The sequence below is a fragment of the Euprymna scolopes genome, chromosome 12 (assembly GCF_053919585.1).
Source record: "Euprymna scolopes isolate OS-2025 chromosome 12, ASM5391958v1, whole genome shotgun sequence".
In the NCBI taxonomy this organism is placed as follows: Eukaryota; Metazoa; Mollusca; class Cephalopoda; order Sepiida; family Sepiolidae; genus Euprymna; species Euprymna scolopes.
Window position 1 is genome coordinate 127401265 of NC_136493.1, and position 17882 is coordinate 127419146.

Genomic DNA, 17882 nt, shown 5'->3' on the forward strand with positions numbered 1-17882 from the left:
TTGATGGTATGGCAACACTGAAAGAATGGATGAGAGTTTTTGGATTTGTGGATGTAGAACAGTTAAGGTTCTATTCACAAAGAAAGCACGAGAAAACATGGGAGGAAATGGTAAAGAATGGGCTTGAGAAAAAGAGCAATAAAGACCTGGCAGTTTAGTTTGGAAGTCAATTTCTTAAAGTTATTCAATGCATGCTAGTTTGTAAAATGGACAGGTGCCCGGCATTGCCCAGGTGTTTGGAGGAGTATGTTAAGGAGGGGGGGGAAGAGGCAAGCAGGCTTGAACCCGTACTGCAAAGGAGGAAAAGAATATGAAAAAAAAAAAAAATGTGACATCTTTGCCATTGCATCCATTACCAAACCGGAAGTGGCGAAGGTTTAAATTAAGGCTAGTCAATCTAAAAGAGGGGATTGCTTTTGAAAATATCGGCAAAAAAAGCGACCCCCTTCTTGTAGAAAAGTACCCAGATGAGGGTGAAGGAATTAATGGTTTTAGCTAATTTTTCGATATTTGTTGTCAGAAGAGTTGAGCTCCAAAGCAATACTGATCTCATGAGAATCCGTCGTCTCTGTCGAAAGTTTTAGGCAGACATACATACATACATACATACATACATACATACATACATACATTTAAACATACAGGTGAGGTTTATATTATAGAAGATTAGTGAAAGAACAAAAGCATTGGTCCTCCAGTCTTAATCTTGGGCAGCCGTTATAATCCTCTCCTGATCACAGTGGCGCAATCCTTTTTCTCTCTTATATATATATATATATATATATATATATATATATATGTGCATGTGTGTTGACCAAAAAAATCAATAAAGTACTCGATCATAAGTTTGGCGAAAGCTAATATAAATACATATGCTCCCCTGTTTGGGTAGAGCTTTCAGGCACTTGACAATATTTATATTGAGTTTACATTGAGATTTTGCTTACATTCTATAAATATCAAATGATAGTATAAGGGTTAAAAGCACTGACTGTTAACTCGGCAGTCGAGTTTCGATCCTGGCTGGAGATACTTGTCTAGTCGTACTACTATGGATGACTATATATGGAGTGCCTTCAATAAGTTTCCAGACTTTTTTCATATGGGCACTTTTATTGATAGTACAAACACGAAACTCTAATCTCCTTCAGAGTGATCTCCTCCGACTGCAATGCACTTGTACTGTTCTAACAACTTCTGGAAACCCCCATGGAAGTCCTATTGTGTGAGCATGTCAGTGATCATCGTCACAGCCTCTTTCATCTCCTTAATTGTCTTATAACGACGGCCTCTAAGGTTTTCCTTGAGCTTAGAGAATAACCAAAAGTCACTGGGAGCTAGGTCTGGACTATATGAAGGGGGAGGAACTGTCTTGATGCCCATCTTCGTAAAATAGTCTGTAATCTTCTCTGAGAATCTTTGGGATAAACTTTGCGCAAATCTTCCACATCTTCAGTTTCTCTCGAATAATTGTGTGTACAGTTCCCACACTGACATCAAACTGTGCACTTATTGTCTCCATAGACACACGAGGGTCTCTATCCATGAAATTCTTTATTTGGCCAATCAACTCTGGTGTTCTGACTTCCTTACTCCTTCTACACCTCTCATCATCCTTCATAGATTCTATGCCTTCCTTGAATCTCTTATGCCAATCAAAAACTAATACTTGATTCATGCAAGATGGTCCAAAAACAGTCTGAAGCATTTCATATATTTCTGTGGCATTTTTCCAAGTTTGAAACAGAATTTTATTGCATATCGTTTTTCTAAAGTGTCTTTATGTCCAGATTGCATTTTTGAAATTCACCTGCTGTGACAATCAGGCTTTAGTAGGGTGTATTCCAATTCCTACTGTAGCTGTTCATTTGAACCTGAAATCATAAAAATTGGCCAGTCATCTCATAAGCAATAGCATACTGAATTTTCAAGTGTCTACAACAATTTTAAATGCCTGTACAAAAACGTCTGCAAACTTATTTAAGACACCTTGTGTGTGTGTGTGTGTGTGTGTGTGTGTGTGTGTGTTATAATGTTTTTACTTTAGTAATGAAAATTTTTTAATGTTGTTTCATTTTAGGGTGGTCCTTGTGGTGTTCTTGCTGCCATTCAAGCGTATGTTCTACTTGAAATGCTCTTTGGTGAAAACAAATTGATGCCTTGTAAAAAGTAAGTATTTTCTTTCATAGCATCTATATTATATTTCTCTTAGTCTGTCTGTCCATTCTACTTATTTTCAGAAACTACTGAGCTGATCTGGCTACAATTTTGTATGAACCTTCGTTATTATAAAATTCAGCAAACTAAATATTATGGTATCCATTCAGTTAATTTTCAGATAAATTTTTCAAGGATTGTGCAACCCTTGCTTCGCAATTACATGCACAACCACTCTGGCAGGGCGTATACATTGTCTTTCAGGACTGAACACAGGCCTTTTTTTTTTTACCCAAAACAAGGCGTATTGTCACTTAGACGTAAAAGGCTGCTATTTAGGAACATGTTTAACAGAGAATTGTGGGGAGTTGAGCAGCAAGATGTCTTCACATTACATTTAAAATTTTGCATGTTAGTACAGTCAGGGAAGCAGGAAATGGAGAGAATTCCAAATCCAAAGTCTAGTAGTTTAAGGCAAGAAATTATTCGAGTAGAAGACTTTCCAACATCTAGAAACCTCAGCAGTGAAAGGGTGGGATTTTGCTGCTTGTCAGATTAGTTGAGATTGTATACATTTAAGGGCACCAGTACTATTAGTTCATCAGAGCACATTCCATTAAAGTACTTGCAAAACAGTCACATAGATGCAACATTGTGGCAATGGAACAGAGGTTGGAGTAGAACCTATTAGAATTTGACTCTTTTTATTTTGGACCCTTTCTAAAAGAGAGACTACTGATAGCAGCAACAGCTCAGATGTGGCAACATTCATGGGTGAATTGTGGCTTTGTTGAGGTATAAGATACTCTCAGGTGCGAATCATTTTCTAGCAGCAGCCTTGGCAATGTCTTCAATGTATTCCAATTCACGTAGCCTGATAAGTTTAGCATGTTAAGTTTATTATGGAATGTTGTGATTTTGCTCACACTAGATAAAGATTTTTTTGGTGCTGATGATATGAAAGATATATTTGAAAACGTCAATATGGAGACAATTTCATTGTTTTTGCGGATTATCAAAATATATAATAAACTGTAAAAGAAAAAAAAATGTTTTGGGAATAGCATTAAACTGAACACAATGGTGAAGCCCCAATTTGTGGAACCACTCCTTAGTTACTACCGCTTCTCAGTCTGCTTTGGCCTGTAGTGGAGTCACACCTATGTTAGGGTCACACCTATAAATTAAATAGAATCTGCCTCCATCTGGCATCAATTGAAATGAATGGCTCTCGTCTTGGGGAGGCTCCATGTTTTGACAAGCTTCTGGGCTTAATCTTTACTTTTGCACAGAAATGGAACACGCACATCAAATCTGTTGACAAGGTCACTGGAAAAATGGTGGTAGCCTTCTACCGCTCCAGTAGATATCTCACTCCTGATGCAATTCTCTACCTATATAAAAGCCAGGTACATCCAAAGATGGAGTACTGTTGCCATATCTGGGCAGGAAATAGAAATCTTATCCTGCCTTTAGAGAGTTCAAAATAGACTAGTGGGGATGCCCTTTTCTCTTTTCTGCAACCTCTTTCCCACAGAAGAGACGTTGCAAGCCTGTCTCTGCTTTATCGTTATTTTCATGGCAAGTGCTTTTCTGAGCTCCAATCTCTGGTCCCCCCTCGCCAAACTTTCACGAAAAATACTTGTCTAGTTGAAACCACTATCAATAATTCCCCCCACTCTTTATCTGTGCCTAAACCTAAATGTGAATTCCATGAACAAAGTTTCTTTCTTAGAACTGCACGCCTGTGGAACTCTCTTCCTTTCTCCTGTTTTCTAGCTAACTACAATTTGATCATCTTCAAGTCCAACGTAAACAAATTCTTGTTGAACCGTCCCCTTAAGTAATCCAATTTACCAAATTTCCATTACTAATGATTACTATGATATTATCCCATTGATTACTGTACACTCTTTAACTTTTATCCTCAAGTGGCCTCCGAGCCTTGATAAGTGGTGACTCCTATGTAAAAAAAAAAATAAATAAATAAAAAAAATAAAAAAAGAATAACTGTAATTCGTAATATAAGTTTTTTCCTAAATGAATAATAAAAGCAAACTCTGTTTTGCAATAAGAATCCGTGGCATAGTGGATAAAGTACTTGACAAAATTACTTTGTAAGTTACACTCTTTTGGATGCTGAAATTTCAACCCGCAGTGCAGGCGACACTCAAAATACAGTTGCGAATTATTTAGAAGTTCTATTAAGTCACGACTGACAGAAAAATATCATGCTACCTTCATGGAAAAAGGGTTCCGTTGCAAATTCTGTGCAGATTCCTGAGTTTGAAAGAAAAATTCCTGAGTTCGACAAGATGCTCCTGAAGAAGGTTGGAGATTACATTGACTGAAATATTGTAAAAGTAACATTCAAGAACATCAACCTAAATAATATTACATTAAACATTAACCTAAATAATATTACATTAAACATCAACCTAAATAATATTACATTAAACATTAACCTAAATAATATTACATTAAACATTAACCTAAATAATATTACATTAAGCATTAACCTAAATAATATTACATTAAACATTAACCTAAATAATATTACATTAAACATTAACCTTTATAATATTACATTAAACATTAACCTAAATAATATTACATTAAACATCAACCTAAATAATATTACATTAAACATTAACCTAAATAATATTACATTAAACATTAACCTAAATAATATTACATTAAGCATTAACCTAAATAATATTACATTAAACATTAACCTAAATAATATTACATTAAACATTAACCTAAATAATATTACATTAAACATTAACCTAAATAATATTACATTAAACATTAACCTAAATAATATTACATTAAACATTAACCTAAATAATATTACATTAAATATTAACCTAAATAATATTACATTAAACATTAACCTTTATAATATTACATTAAACATTAACCTAAATAATATTACATTAAACATCAACCTAAATAATATTACATTAAACATTAACCTAAATAATATTACATTAAACATTAACCTAAATAATATTACATTAAACATTAACCTAAATAATATTACATTAAACATTAACCTAAATAATATTACATTAAACATTAACCTAAATAATATTACATTTAACATTAACCTAAATAATATTACATTAAACATTAACCGTAATAATATTACATTAAACATTAACCTAAATAATATTACATTAAACATTAACCTAAATAATATTACATTAAACATCAACTTAAATAATATTACATTAAACATTAACCTAAATAATATTACATTAAACATTAACCTAAATAATATTACATTAAACATTAACCTAAATAATATTACATTAAACATTAACCTTAATAATATTACATTAAACATTAACCTAAATAATATTACATTAAACATTAACCTAAATAATATTACATTAAACATCAACTTAAATAATATTACATTAAACATTAACCTAAATAATATTACATTAAACATTAACCTAAATAATATTACATTAAACATTAACCTAAATAATATTACATTTAACATTAACCTAAATAATATTACATTAAACATTAACCTTAATAATATTACATTAAACATTAACCTAAATAATATTACATTAAACATTAACCTAAATAATATTACATTAAGCATTAACCTAAATAATATTGCATTAAACATTAACCTAAATAATATTACATTAAGCATTAACCTAAATAATATTACATTAAACATTAACCTAAATGATATTACATTAAGCATTAACCTAAATAATATTACATTAAACATTAACCTAAATGATATTACATTAAACATTAACCTAAATAATATTGCATTAAACATTAACCTAAATAATATTGCATTAAACATTAACCTAAATAATATTACATTAAACATTAACCTAAATAATATTACATTAAACATTAACCTAAATAATATTACATTAAACATTAACCTAAATAATATTACATTAAGCATTAACCTAAATAATATTGCATTAAACATTAACCTAAATAATATTGCATTAAACATTAACCTAAATAATATTGCATTAAACATTAACCTAAATAATATTACATTAAACATTAACCTAAATAATATTACATTAAACATTAACCTAAATAATATTACATTAAACAGTAACCTAAATAATATTACATTAAACATTTACCTAAATAATATTACATTAAACATTAACCTAAATAATATTGCATTAAACATTAACCTAAATAATATTGCATTAAACATTAACCTAAATAATATTACATTAAACATTAACCTAAATAATATTACATTAAACATTAACCTAAATAATATTACATTAAACAGTAACCTAAATAATATTACATTAAACATTTACCTAAATAATATTACATTAAACATTAACCTAAATAATATTACATTAAACATTAACCTAAATAATATTACATTAAACATCAACCTAAATAATATTACATTAAACATTAACCTAAATAATATTACATTAAACATCCACCTAAATAATATTACATTAAACATCCACCTAAATAATATTACATTAAACATTAACCTAAATAATATTACATTAAACATTAACCTAAATAATATTACATTAAACATTTACCTAAATAATATTACATTAAACATTAACCTAAATAATATTACATTAAACATTAACCTAAATAATATTACATTAAACATTAACCTAAATAATATTACATTAAACATTAACCTAAATAATATTACATTAAATATTAACCTAAATAATATTACATTAAATATTAACCTAAATAATATTACATTAAACATTAACCTAAATAATATTACATTAAACATTAACCTAAATAATATTACATTAAACAGTAACCTAAATAATATTACATTAAACATTTACCTAAATAATATTACATTAAACATTAACCTAAATAATATTACATTAAACATTAACCTAAATAATATTACATTAAACATCAACCTAAATAATATTACATTAAACATCCACCTAAATAATATTACATTAAATATTGACCTAAATAATATTACATTAAACATTAACCTAAATAATATTACATTAAACATTAACCTAAATAATATTACATTAAACATTAACCTAAATAATATTACATTAAATATTGACCTAAATAATATTACATTAAATATTGACCTAAATAATATTACATTAAATATTGACCTAAATAATATTACATTAAACATTAACCTAAATAATATTACATTAAACATCAACCTAAATAATATTACATTAAACATCAACCTAAATAATATTACATTAAACATTAACCTAAATAATATTACATTAAACATTAACCTAAATAATATTACATTAAACATCAACCTAAATAATATTACATTAAACATTAACCTAAATAATATTACATTAAATATTGACCTAAATAATATTACATTAAATATTGACCTAAATAATATTACATTAAATATTGACCTAAATAATATTACATTAAACATTAACCTAAATAATATTACATTAAACATCAACCTAAATAATATTACATTAAACATTAACCTAAATAATATTACATTAAACATTAACCTAAATAATATTACATTAAATATTGACCTAAATAATATTACATTAAATATTAACCTAAATAATATTACATTAAACATTAACCTAAATAATATTACATTAAATATTGACCTAAATAATATTACATTAAATATTGACCTAAATAATATTACATTAAATATTGACCTAAATAATATTACATTAAACATTAACCTAAATAATATTACATTAAACATCCACCTAAATAATATTACATTAAACATCAACCTAAATAATATTACATTAAACATTAACCTAAATAATATTACATTAAACATTAACCTAAATAATATTACATTAAACATTAACCTAAATAATATTACATTAAACATCAACCTAAATAATATTACATTAAACATTAACCTAAATAATATTACATTAAATATTGACCTAAATAATATTACATTAAATATTAACCCAAATAATATTACATTAAACATCAACCTAAATAATATTACATTAAACATTAACCTAAATAATATTACATTAAACATTAACCTAAATAATATTACATTAAACATTAACCTAAATAATATTACATTAAATATTGACCTAAATAATATTACATTAAACATTAACCTAAATAATATTACATTAAATATTGACCTAAATAATATTACATTAAATATTAACCTAAATAATATTACATTAAACATCAACCTAAATAATATTACATTAAACATTAACCTAAATAATATTACATTAAACATTAACCTAAATAATATTACATTAAATATTAACCTAAATAATATTACATTAAATATTGACCTAAATAATATTACATTAAACATTAACCTAAATAATATTACATTAAACATCAACCTAAATAATATTACATTAAACATTAACCTAAATAATATTACATTAAACATTAACCTAAATAATATTACATTAAATATTGACCTAAATAATATTACATTAAATATTAACCTAAATAATATTACATTAAACATTAACCTAAATAATATTACATTAAATATTGACCTAAATAATATTACATTAAATATTGACCTAAATAATATTACATTAAATATTGACCTAAATAATATTACATTAAACATTAACCTAAATAATATTACATTAAACATTAACCTAAATAATATTACATTAAACAGTAACCTAAATAATATTACATTAAACATTAACCTAAATAATATTACATTAAACATTAACCTAAATAATATTACATTAAACAGTAACCTAAATAATATTACATTAAACATCAACCTAAATAATATTACATTAAACATTAACCTAAATAATATTACATTAAACATTAACCTAAATAATATTACATTAAACATTAACCTAAATAATATTACATTAAACATTAACCTAAATAATATTACATTAAACATTAACCTAAATAATATTACATTAAACATTAACCTAAATAATATTACATTAAATATTGACCTAAATAATATTACATTAAACATCCACCTAAATAATATTACATTAAATATTGACCTAAATAATATTACATTAAACATTAACCTAAATAATATTACATTAAACATCAACCTAAATAATATTACATTAAACATCAACCTAAATAATATTACATTAAACATTAACCTAAATAATATTACATTAAACATTAACCTAAATAATATTACATTAAACATTAACCTAAATAATATTACATTAAACATCAACCTAAATAATATTACATTAAACATTAACCTAAATAATATTACATTAAATATTGACCTAAATAATATTACATTAAATATTGACCTAAATAATATTACATTAAATATTGACCTAAATAATATTACATTAAACATTAACCTAAATAATATTACATTAAACATCAACCTAAATAATATTACATTAAACATTAACCTAAATAATATTACATTAAACATTAACCTAAATAATATTACATTAAATATTGACCTAAATAATATTACATTAAATATTAACCTAAATAATATTACATTAAACATTAACCTAAATAATATTACATTAAATATTGACCTAAATAATATTACATTAAATATTGACCTAAATAATATTACATTAAATATTGACCTAAATAATATTACATTAAACATTAACCTAAATAATATTACATTAAACATCCACCTAAATAATATTACATTAAACATCAACCTAAATAATATTACATTAAACATTAACCTAAATAATATTACATTAAACATCCACCTAAATAATATTACATTAAACATCAACCTAAATAATATTACATTAAACATTAACCTAAATAATATTACATTAAACATTAACCTAAATAATATTACATTAAACATTAACCTAAATAATATTACATTAAACATCAACCTAAATAATATTACATTAAACATTAACCTAAATAATATTACATTAAATATTGACCTAAATAATATTACATTAAATATTGACCTAAATAATATTACATTAAATATTGACCTAAATAATATTACATTAAACATTAACCTAAATAATATTACATTAAACATTAACCTAAATAATATTACATTAAATATTGACCTAAATAATATTACATTAAATATTAACCTAAATAATATTACATTAAACATTAACCTAAATAATATTACATTAAACATTAACCTAAATAATATTACATTAAATATTGACCTAAATAATATTACATTAAATATTAACCTAAATAATATTACATTAAACATTAACCTAAATAATATTACATTAAATATTGACCTAAATAATATTACATTAAATATTGACCTAAATAATATTACATTAAATATTGACCTAAATAATATTACATTAAACATTAACCTAAATAATATTACATTAAACATTAACCTAAATAATATTACATTAAACAGTAACCTAAATAATATTACATTAAACATTAACCTAAATAATATTACATTAAACATTAACCTAAATAATATTACATTAAACAGTAACCTAAATAATATTACATTAAACATCAACCTAAATAATATTACATTAAACATTAACCTAAATAATATTACATTAAACATTAACCTAAATAATATTACATTAAATATTGACCTAAATAATATTACATTAAATATTAACCTAAATAATATTACATTAAATATTAACCTAAATAATATTACATTAAACATTAACCTAAATAATATTACATTAAACATTAACCTTAATTATATTACATTAAACATTAACCTAAATAATATTACATTAAACATTAACCTTAATTATATTACATTAAATATTAACCTAAATAATATTACATTAAATATTAACCTTAATTATATTACATTAAATATTAACCTAAATAATATTACATTAAACATTAACCTAAATAATATTACATTAAACATTAACCTAAATAATATTACATTAAATATTAACCTAAATAATATTACATTAAACATCCACCTAAATAATATGACATTAAACATTAACCTAAATAATATTACATTAAACATTAACCTAAATAATATTACATTAAACATTAACCTAAATAATATTACATTAAACATTAACCTAAATAATATTACATTAAATATTAACCTAAATAATATTACATTAAACATCCACCTAAATAATATTACATTAAACATTAACCTAAATAATATTACATTAAACATTAACCTAAATAATATTACATTAAACATTAACCTAAATAATATTACATTAAACATTAACCTAAATAATATTACATTAAACATTAACCTAAATAATATTACATTAAATATTGACCTAAATAATATTACATTAAACATCAACCTAAATAATATTACATTAAACATTAACCTAAATAATATTACATTAAACATTAACCTAAATAATATTACATTAAACAGTAACCTAAATAATATTACATTAAACATTAACCTAAATAATATTACATTAAACATTAACCTAAATAATATTACATTAAATATTGACCTAAATAATATTACATTAAACATTAACCTAAATAATATTACATTAAATATTAACCTAAATAATATTACATTAAACATTAACCTAAATAATATTACATTAAACATTAACCTAAATAATATTACATTAAATATTGACCTAAATAATATTACATTAAATATTGACCTAAATAATATTACATTAAATATTAACCTAAATAATATTACATTAAACATTAACCTAAATAATATTACATTAAATATTGACCTAAATAATATTACATTAAATATTAACCTAAATAATATTACATTAAATATTGACCTAAATAATATTACATTAAATATTGACCTAAATAATATTACATTAAATATTGACCTAAATAATATTACATTAAATATTAACCTAAATAATATTACATTAAATATTAACCTAAATAATATTACATTAAACATTAACCTAAATAATATTACATTAAACATTAACCTAAATAATATTACATTAAATATTGACCTAAATAATATTACATTAAATATTGACCTAAATAATATTACATTAAACATTAACCTAAATAATATTACATTAAACATTAACCTAAATAATATTACATTAAACATTAACCTAAATAATATTACATTAAACATTAACCTAAATAATATTACATTAAATATTGACCTAAATAATATTACATTAAATATTGACCTAAATAATATTACATTAAATATTGACCTAAATAATATTACATTAAATATTAACCTAAATAATATTACATTAAACATTAATCTAAATAATATTACATTAAATATTGACCTAAATAATATTACATTAAATATTGACCTAAATAATATTACATTAAACATCAACCTAAATAATATTACATTAAACATTAACCTAAATAATATTACATTAAATATTAACCTAAATAATATTACATTAAATATTGACCTAAATAATATTACATTAAACATCAACCTAAATAATATTACATTAAACATTAATCTAAATAATATTACATTAAATATTGACCTAAATAATATTACATTAAACATTAACCTAAATAATATTACATTTAATATTGACCTAAATAATATTACATTAAATATTGACCTAAATAATATTACATTAAACATTAATCTAAATAATATTACATTAAATATTGACCTAAATAATATTACATTAAACATTAACCTAAATAATATTACATTAAACATTAACCTAAATAATATTACATTAAACATTAACCTAAATAATATTACATTAAATATTGACCTAAATAATATTACATTAAACATTAACCTAAATAATATTACATTAAACATTAACCTAAATAATATTACATTAAACATTAACCTAAATAATATTACATTAAATATTAACCTAAATAATATTACATTAAATATTGACCTAAATAATATTACATTAAATATTAACCTAAATAATATTACATTAAATATTGACCTAAATAATATTACATTAAATATTGACCTAAATAATATTACATTAAATATTGACCTAAATAATATTACATTAAACATTAACCTAAATAATATTACATTAAACATTAACCTAAATAATATTACATTAAACATTAACCTAAATAATATTACATTAAATATTGACCTAAATAATATTACATTAAATATTGACCTAAATAATATTACATTAAACATTAACCTAAATAATATTACATTAAACATTAACCTAAATAATATTACATTAAACATTAACCTAAATAATATTACATTAAATATTGACCTAAATAATATTACATTAAACATTAACCTAAATAATATTACATTAAACATTAACCTAAATAATATTACATTAAACATTAACCTAAATAATATTACATTAAATATTAACCTAAATAATATTACATTAAATATTGACCTAAATAATATTACATTAAATATTAACCTAAATAATATTACATTAAATATTGACCTAAATAATATTACATTAAATATTGACCTAAATAATATTACATTAAACATTAACCTAAATAATATTACATTAAACATTAACCTAAATAATATTACATTAAACATTAACCTAAATAATATTACATTAAATATTAACCTAAATAATATTACATTAAATATTGACCTAAATAATATTACATTAAATATTGACCTAAATAATATTACATTAAACATTAACCTAAATAATATTACATTAAATATTGACCTAAATAATATTACATTAAATATTGACCTAAATAATATTACATTAAACATTAACCTAAATAATATTACATTAAACATTAACCTAAATAATATTACATTAAACATTAACCTAAATAATATTACATTAAATATTGACCTAAATAATATTACATTAAACATTAACCTAAATAATATTACATTAAACATTAACCTAAATAATATTACATTAAACATTAACCTAAATAATATTACATTAAATATTGACCTAAATAATATTACATTAAACATTAACCTAAATAATATTACATTAAACATTAACCTAAATAATATTACATTAAACATTAACCTAAATAATATTACATTAAATATTAACCTAAATAATATTACATTAAATATTGACCTAAATAATATTACATTAAATATTAACCTAAATAATATTACATTAAACATTAACCTAAATAATATTACATTAAACATTAACCTAAATAATATTACATTAAATATTAACCTAAATAATATTACATTAAATATTGACCTAAATAATATTACATTAAATATTAACCTAAATAATATTACATTAAACATTAACCTAAATAATATTACATTAAACATTAACCTAAATAATATTACATTAAACATTAACCTAAATAATATTACATTAAATATTAACCTAAATAATATTACATTAAATATTGACCTAAATAATATTACATTAAACATTAACCTAAATAATATTACATTAAACATTAACCTAAATAATATTACATTAAACATTAACCTAAATAATATTACATTAAATATTAACCTAAATAATATTACATTAAATATTGACCTAAATAATATTACATTAAATATTAACCTAAATAATATTACATTAAATATTGACCTAAATAATATTACATTAAATATTGACCTAAATAATATTACATTAAACATTAACCTAAATAATATTACATTAAACATTAACCTAAATAATATTACATTAAACATTAACCTAAATAATATTACATTAAATATTGACCTAAATAATATTACATTAAATATTGACCTAAATAATATTACATTAAATATTGACCTAAATAATATTACATTAAACATTAACCTAAATAATATTACATTAAATATTGACCTAAATAATATTACATTAAATATTGACCTAAATAATATTACATTAAACATTAACCTAAATAATATTACATTAAACATTAACCTAAATAATATTACATTAAACATTAACCTAAATAATATTACATTAAATATTGACCTAAATAATATTACATTAAACATTAACCTAAATAATATTACATTAAACATTAACCTAAATAATATTACATTAAACATTAACCTAAATAATATTACATTAAATATTAACCTAAATAATATTACATTAAACATTAACCTAAATAATATTACATTAAATATTGACCTAAATAATATTACATTAAACATTAACCTAAATAATATTACATTAAATATTAACCTAAATAATATTACATTAAACATTAACCTAAATAATATTACATTAAATATTGACCTAAATAATATTACATTAAACATTAACCTAAATAATATTACATTAAACATTAACCTAAATAATATTACATTAAACATCAACCTAAATAATATTACATTAAACATTAACCTAAATAATATTACATTAAATATTAACCTAAATAATATTACATTAAACATTAACCTAAATAATATTACATTAAATATTAACCTAAATAATATTACATTAAACATTAACCTAAATAATATTACATTAAATATTAACCTAAATAATATTACATTAAACATTAACCTAAATAATATTACATTAAATATTGACCTAAATAATATTACATTAAACATTAACCTAAATAATATTACATTAAACATTAACCTAAATAATATTACATTAAACATTAACCTAAATAATATTACATTAAATATTAACCTAAATAATATTACATTAAACATTAACCTAAATAATATTACATTAAATATTAACCTAAATAATATTACATTAAACATTAACCTAAATAATATTACATTAAATATTGACCTAAATAATATTACATTAAACATTAACCTAAATAATATTACATTAAACATTAACCTAAATAATATTACATTAAACATCAACCTAAATAATATTACATTAAATATTGACCTAAATAATATTACATTAAATATTGACCTAAATAATATTACATTAAATATTGACCTAAATAATATTACATTAAACATTAACCTAAATAATATTACATTAAACATTAACCTAAATAATATTACATTAAATATTGACCTAAATAATATTACATTAAACATTAACCTAAATAATATTACATTAAATATTGACCTAAATAATATTACATTAAATATTAACCTAAATAATATTACATTAAACATCAACCTAAATGATATTACATTAAATATTAACCTAAATAATATTACATTAAATATTAACCTAAATAATATTACATTAAATATTAACCTAAATAATATTACATTAAATATTAACCTAAATGATATTACATTAAACATCAACCTAAATAATATTACATTAAACATCAACCTAAATAATATTACATTAAACATTAACCTAAATAATATTACATTAAACATTAACCTAAATAATATTACATTAAACATTAACCTAAATGATATTACATTAAATATTAACCTAAATAATATTACATTAAATATTAACCTAAATAATATTACATTAAATATTAACCTAAATAATATTACATTAAATATTAACCTAAATAATATTACATTAAATATTAACCTAAATAATATTACATTAAATATTAACCTAAATAATATTACATTAAATATTAACCTAAATAATATTACATTAAATATTAACCTAAATAATATTACATTAAATATTAACCTAAATAATATTACATTAAATATTAACCTAAATAATATTACATTAAATATTAACCTAAATAATATTACATTAAACATTAATCTAAATAATATGAAAAACAAACTTCATGAATAAATATTTGAAAAAAGAAAAAATTATTAAAACAAGTGGATTCAATATTAAATAGCTCTTAATTACTTAATAAGCCAACTTAAAAAAAAAGATTTTTAAATCACTAACCTCGAGGAAAACCTCATAAAAGTAATGAGACTTTTTGATAAAATTTAACTTAAACTATCTTTAAAGAATAAGTAAATGAATAAATAATGTTCCCACCTATAGAAGCTTTTCTGACAATTTGATTTGGCGATGCTTGTTCAGAATTCTTCCTATATTAAAAAACAAGCATAAAGAAAAGTCTCTGATGTACGTACCCATGATGGAAAGGACATATGCATTCCAAAAATCACGTAAATTAATCTAGTAGTTTTATTTTTAAACAAAATCAAATTTTATGGCTAACTGCAGAGTGACTATTTATCCCTGTCATCTTGAAAAGTTTCAACAAAAAGGGAGATAACTCAACAGAATTCAAACTTGCGAGATTTTTGTTGTAATGTCTTTGAACTCCTATTAATTGATTAAAAATTGTTTTATAAAACTAAAACTATTTTATAAATTTATGTGATTTTTGGAATATGATATTTTTTTTTCGTCACGGGTATGTACATTTTACATATTTAAAATTTTTTTTTATTTTTTTAATATGGAGACAATCACTGATTTAGCATTAAATAACTCATTGATAGTTGATATTTCATAAAAAAACTTTCATGAAAATTTATTTCTAAATCACATTGACACATTTTTGTTAAAGCCTCTTTTTTTATTATAGAATTAAAAGTTACCTTACAGTAAACTGCTTCTAGAAAAATTAAATTCGCAGCACATTACCCCAGCACACCTTTCTATGTATTTTATTAACTTTTCCTTCCTGCCTATCCTACTTCTCAACCCTATCAACTACTGAAACTCCATATACTCAAATATGTTACTCGGTATGACCTTAAACTACATCTGTTGGTGCGGCCTCATTTTCGCAATTCTGTTTAATAATTTGAAAGCTTTGGAGAGTGCGAGATCATCTTGGAGTGGTAGTGTTGATTATGCATCTATCATTTGCAATTTATCTACAGAAGATATACCGGAAAAATAAATTTATCTATAAATATTTAAGAATGCCAAAATGACTGAATTCCACATTAAATTAGGGAAAAATGGTTGATATGCCATAGACAAAACAACCCATTCTCCCCCAAA

The 17882-nt window shown here is 21.5% G+C and overlaps 1 protein-coding gene across 1 annotated transcript in view; it reads left to right on the top strand.

The window, feature by feature from the left end:
* The window catches only part of LOC145291474 (putative ubiquitin carboxyl-terminal hydrolase MINDY-4), a 140785-nt gene that overhangs the window by 77826 nt on the left and 45077 nt on the right, over positions 1 to 17882 (top strand). Inside the window, exon 8 of the mRNA XM_080137350.1 lies at positions 2081 to 2169. Within this exon, the coding sequence (XP_079993476.1) occupies positions 2081 to 2169 (89 nt within the window). The remainder of the gene's footprint in view (positions 1 to 2080; positions 2170 to 17882) is intronic.